The 6000-nt window shown below is 26.4% G+C and overlaps 1 protein-coding gene across 1 annotated transcript in view; it reads right to left on the bottom strand.

Moving 5' to 3' along the window:
* Positions 1-227: 227 nt before the first annotated feature.
* The window catches only part of LOC145833723 (cilia- and flagella-associated protein 46-like), a 148969-nt gene continuing 143196 nt past the window's right edge, over positions 228-6000 (bottom strand). Inside the window, exons 52-57 of the mRNA XM_082940879.1 lie at positions 4312-4539; positions 4006-4175; positions 3661-3880; positions 1237-1389; positions 784-970; positions 228-626 (exon numbers count right to left, since the gene is read on the bottom strand). Coding sequence (XP_082797005.1) covers positions 346-626; positions 784-970; positions 1237-1389; positions 3661-3880; positions 4006-4175; positions 4312-4539 — 1239 coding nt within the window. The 3' untranslated portion in view covers positions 228-345. The remainder of the gene's footprint in view (positions 627-783; positions 971-1236; positions 1390-3660; positions 3881-4005; positions 4176-4311; positions 4540-6000) is intronic.

Below are 6000 nucleotides of genomic sequence, written 5' to 3'. Positions count from 1 at the left end.
AATTGCTTCGTTTGAATCTTTTATTTCAAACATCGTTAATACTAACACCATAATTGTGTCTATCAAACCTTTTTATTTATTTAGTTTGTTCTTTCATACAATGATATAAACATAAGCTAAGGTTTTGAATAACGTAATATATAGGACTACAAAACGGTTTTCCACTGATTAGATTAAGAGTTATTAAGTCGAATATAGTAAATACAGAACGTGTTCGTTTTATTTTAGTAAAATATTTTTTGTACAATAAACATGTTAGCACATAAAACCATTGTTAAGCATATATGCTATAAAAATTATTGAAAACTCTTCTTCAAAAACCAATAGTGCTTAGCTCAACAAATTTTACAAAAGCACAAGATTAGGAAGTCCTATTAAAGTTAAGTTGCAGTCAACGAAATTTGCTTCTGAAATAAAAAAGGTTTCTGTATCTTTTTTAAAGATTTCAATGGTTTTAGATTCATCTGTAGTCTTTTTAATATTACTATCTTTCCTACGTTCATTTTTTTTTTCATTTTTAAGAAAATAATTTGCGTTACTTTTGTTCTTTGAGTTTGTTTTATCTTCTTTTGCGGTAGTTTTATTTTTTTCAGATTTTTCAACTTGAAAAGAACTGATTGATTTATCTATAAAAAAGTTATAAACAAACATAAGAAAATCTTAATTACATGTGTTAAAAATGTGAGTTTACTTATTACTTTAAAACAAAATAAATTAAAACACATTAGATATTTTGTTCACCATTATGAACACCAAAGTAGCCTAATAGTTTAAAAAACTGACTATCTAGTTTGTGGTGAAAACATAATGTAGGAATCCAAATATTCCTAACGGTTTTTCCTAGGCTCATCTTGTCGTGAACTAAGTGCTTGAGTATGTTGTTCATGACGTTACAATTGACAGAAGTAGATGTGACCCACTGGTTAGTTAAAATACTTCGAACTCCTGACAAACTCAATAAAACGCTGGTCTGCCAAAATAATGAATATAATTATGAACTTACTATTTGTTAAAAAACTTTATATGTAAAATTAAATGTGAACATTTTTAATTTTCATATAAAACTATTTAAACATTTTAAATTAATTAAATACCTTTGAATGAAATGCTTAATTTGATGATATAAACTTGCTGGTATGGACTTTTATACTTTGAAAAGTTTAAATTATTTTATAAGGTAATAATAATAAATGATTAAATGTATTAAAAGCAATTTAAAATACAAATATAACATACTTCATAAGGTTTTTGTAAGTTGATAAGTGAATCACTTTTGCCTATGTTGTTTTTGCTTAGATTTATAAAGCTTTTGTTGGTCTGCATTTTGTCAATAAGCATCATTAGTTTACAGTTTTGTAATGGAAGTGAAACAAACTTGTGTGAAGAAATCTAGTTTTAAATTTAAGAAGAGTTCAAAAATTATTAAAACAATAAGTTTATATAAAAATAGTACTAGGTTATTAATTAGAACTAAAAAAAAAACTAAATAAAATGACATATTATATAAAGAATAATTAGTAGAAACTTAGACTCTAACTATCTTATAATATTCTTGTTTCTTGCACAAAAACTTGTACTGCGCTTAAAAGAATTTTGGTTAAACAATATTTGACTAACACGACATTTAGTAGCTAATATAGACAACAATGATTAAAATACAATACAAAAATATTACGGATTTTCTTAAATTTTTAGTAAAAAGCATCAGTCATTGAAAACTGAGTCACAACTACTTAATTCTGATAATTGTAACTCTACAATTTAAACTCGAAAAGTTTAAGTTTTCTTAAACAAAAAGCTTTAAAATTACAACAATTCGAACAAAAACAATTTATATCTTGTTTTTTTTTCGAATAAAAAAATCTAATAGAAAAAGTTTGAGTGTCAGTTAATTAATAGTTTGCTTTTATAAAACTTACTTTAACCGACATATAAGTTTTTTAAATGTTATGCACGACATTAATCAAAAAAGAGCAAACTTACATTTGAAACTTTTTTTGACAAAAATATTAGAATGTCAATTTTATAACGGAATTTTTTCAAATATAGTCATAAGTTAAATCTTAATAGTTTGTTTGATTTGAATTATCATAAGTTAAATAAGTGTTATCAAAATCCATTATAATTAGGAGCACAAGCACATATGTGAAAAACTGATTTGCATGGTAAGAATTTAACTTTTCAGAAGAGTCAAGTAACAAATACAAATTTTAAATAAAATCATGTTAAAATTTTTGCATATTGGACCCGCAACTCGAAATATAAAAATTTTTGAGCTTTAAAACAAGCTTTAAAATTACAATAAAAGTTATTACCGTTAGCGTGAGGCGGTTTGAAAGGCTTTTGCTAAGATCAAACTTTGATATCTTTAAAAATGGGAAAAAAAAAAATTTTCACATAAAAGTAAACTATTAAATTTTACCATAGTTTAAAAAGGTATCTAAATGCTTTGCTTAATAAACTTAATTAGGAGTTTTACCACTTTTTTAGTTTATTTCTTAAAAAATAAAAAGGGAAGGGGTGCACGACTCTAAAAACTTTGACAGTTCTAGTTCCGACAACTTAAATTTCAATAATTCTGAGTTATTGCTAATTATCTCTTTCAATAAATATAAAAATACTAAAATATTTTATAATCATAATCTTGCCAATTAGACCTAAAAGGGCATTTTTTTAATTTAAACAATTTTTTTTTAGATATGGCTAAAATTAACTTTAAAACTTTCAGGAAAATAGTACTTTTTCAAAATATTGTTTTTTATTTTCATATTTTAACACATCTTTTGTACCATTATTATCTTGTTATTTAAAACTAAATAAGGATTTTTACTTTTTTAAAATTAAATGTTACTTTTTGAGATGTGGCCCTTTAAATATTTAAAAAAAAGTTTAACCTGTCAGATTTTGAAATATCAGAGTTTGAAGTGTCACGTAACTAATAATATGCATTATATGCACTTTTTTTTCGTTGCTCTAGTAAACTTTCAAAGATACTTTGCGCATAAATTTGGAATATATATGAATATATTTTCAAAATTCTCTGATTTCGTAGAAGTAAATATAACTTAAAACAATGCGCAAAGTTAAGTTTTAGCCGACGTATTATTCAAAAACACAATATAAAACTAATCTTTTAACTTTTCAACTAATAATTTCAGCAAAAGGTGATTTTTTTATAACCAAACCTTTATATTTAACATCTTTTAAAAATTACAAGCTTTAAAAACAAAAACATGAGTTTAGCTTGCATCGTTTTCAATTGAAAAACTAAATTTTTTAAATACAAAAACATTTTTTTTAAAGATACTATTTTAAGTCTCATAAAATTTGTTCTAATAGAATTTTTTTTTAATAGTTCGAAATATTTCATATAAAATTTTATTCTTTTTTGAGTTTTACACGACTTGGGTCCTTTGTATATTGGTTAGGTTATTTAGAAAGTCTACTAAACCATTTAAAAATACATTAAGATATAAAATAATGTTATCTTAAGTTGTTGTTAAGTATCAAAGACAATTTATAATTTAATCAATTAGGTTTAGCCTTAACAAATAAGGATAATAAAATAAGGATTTTACAAAGAATTTTTATAAAGTTCGTGAAAATGTAATTAATTCGTGTAAATAAAATTAAAATTCAATTTCAACTATAAAAATGAACCCGACAAGAAAGAGTTTCCATTCCGTAATAAACAAAAATACTGCTCTGCTGTAGTAAATTTTCCCACATTGCAGGCGTCGGCGCTTGTTTTTCACCAAGGCTACCCTGCCAGTGGTGAGTTATAGAGCTATACTTGCGACAAATTTGTTTCCAAACATCACGAGGTTTAAATTCTGTTGAATCTAATGTTTCATCATTTGCGTCTACCATGTATTTTGTACTGTATTTTAAAGATTTACTATAAATCTAAAAGCAACTTTTTAAGTCAATTATTATAATCAATATTGGCTTACTTAAAATGAAAAGAAGTAAAAAAAAAACTCTCTTTACACTAAGCTAACTTACTGTTTACAATCTACAGTAATGTATTCAGATTCTTCAGTGAATTTCAATTCTTTTTTAGTATCAACAACTTTATAATCTTTCATGACATCTTTCTTTTTTTTTTTTTTTTTGTTGCTAGGGTGATCAACTTCTGATTTTTCTTCTGATGGAAACAACCTTTGGTGCAGCATCTATTTAATTATCAACAACTTAAAAATGAAGGCGGTTGAAATACGTACCATAGTATTTAAGTTTTATGAAAGTGTTAACAAATGATAAAATACATTCTTATGTGCAAAACTCAATCAAGCAAATCAAAAAAATAACCTGTAAAGAAAATTCCTTAGATATTGCAGCAATGTTTAAATCTCTTCGTAGAATATTTAGATTTTCAATAGGAATCCCAAAAAACATTTTATTAGCTATAAAGACAAGATTAACAAAAAACTTTTCATCTTCTTGAACTTTTTCAATCTGTTTGCTATCTTTTCGCTTTTCTGATCTACTTTTTTTTTCTTTCGATGAAACAGGACCGTTGTTTATTGGCATATTTGACTAAAATTAAAGTAAATTATTTGTTTCTGTAGAGTTGAAACATGTAAAATTTCAGTTTTCGTGTTTGTAATTAGTTTCGTAATTAGTACTAATTATATTCTAGTACATAAATTATTCTATTTGTTTTTAAACCTGAGAAGGTTAAATTACGTATTTATTCTGGATGTAGACATCTTAAAAATCTTTTTATAAAACATCTATAAATCTATATATTATTAATCTACGTTGCAAAATTTAAAATAGACAGTATTTTCGAAATCAAGTTAGTAATATGTTAGGGTCGATTTGTAAGAGTCAGCTAAAAAGATTTTGTTAAGGCGAATATAAACTAACAGTAACATTCAACTTTATTTTCACAAAATCGCTCAGATCGAAGACTTACAAAGCGTCTCGTACAGTTTCTGTCTGTGTGCTTGGTATTGGTGCTATCAATAAATAGCTTGTGTTCTTTCCTTCATCGTTAACACGTATTTGTTACCATTAAGGCTAAGGTCCATTAAACTGACAGTGTTGATACGGAAGAACTGTAACTTTTTGGTCCGCATCGGAAAAAATCCGATCTTAGGTAACGGGTTAGTTCAACTGTTTGGCACTCGATGCAAGATCAAGTTAAATGATATACGTATTTTCTTAAAATACAACACCAGTAATCTTTTGCAACGGCTGTCGTGAGTTTGTCTATTCCTAAATATAATATTTGATGTGCGACACTAAAGGCTGCCAATCATAGCTTGCTTGGTAAAGTTATCCGGTTGTAAACCAACTTTCTTCTAGTTTAGTAATCGAATTTTGTTTAGCTTATAGGAGCCGATTATTTACTTGTATCATTAAATGACTCGTAGTCTTGCTTCTCTTCAGCATCTAAATTAAGAAAATCTTCACAATCCGAGTTCATCTCGTACCGTCTGAGGTAAATTTATGTTGCACGGAGAGGCCGATAAAGTGCATCGGTCACTTAATTTTATATTATGATTGCATTTGTCGTTTCACTTGTTTTTGACCAAATTTTCAACTCCAAGCTACTAAATCTAACAATTAGTTTTCGTCCTAATATCCTTGCATGAAAGGGATATAGACTTCATAGTTATAAAAAAGAGAGTGAAGTTTTTAGTTGAAAGCTAAGTACACTCTAGTAAGTTTTGGTATGCATTTCTCATAAAAACCATATAACCATTTTTTATTTTTACTTATTTCTGTTATTTTTTTTGAGACTGCCCAAACGTGGGTATCGAACGCATACGAAGGGTTTGTTGTGATTTTAGATTTTTAACGTTGATGGCTGAAAGAATACGGGTTTCATTATTTCAAACTGATGCACCTGTACTTTGTTCAGATGTAAGATTATCCTGATGGTCTTTTTAGCACCTCTTAGATTCCCCCTTATTTAAGATTATTTGTTTCAAGATTAGTTAAACATTTTGTTTATACTCCTTGAAATAATTTCTTATTAAATCATTTTTT

Source organism: Thalia democratica, chromosome 4 (genome assembly GCF_965202585.1).
Source record: "Thalia democratica chromosome 4, ktThaDemo2.hap1.1, whole genome shotgun sequence".
Classification (NCBI taxonomy): domain Eukaryota; kingdom Metazoa; phylum Chordata; class Thaliacea; order Salpida; family Salpidae; genus Thalia; species Thalia democratica.
The sequence above is the reverse complement of the archived record's forward strand: the minus strand, read 5'-3'. Positions and strand labels throughout refer to the sequence as shown.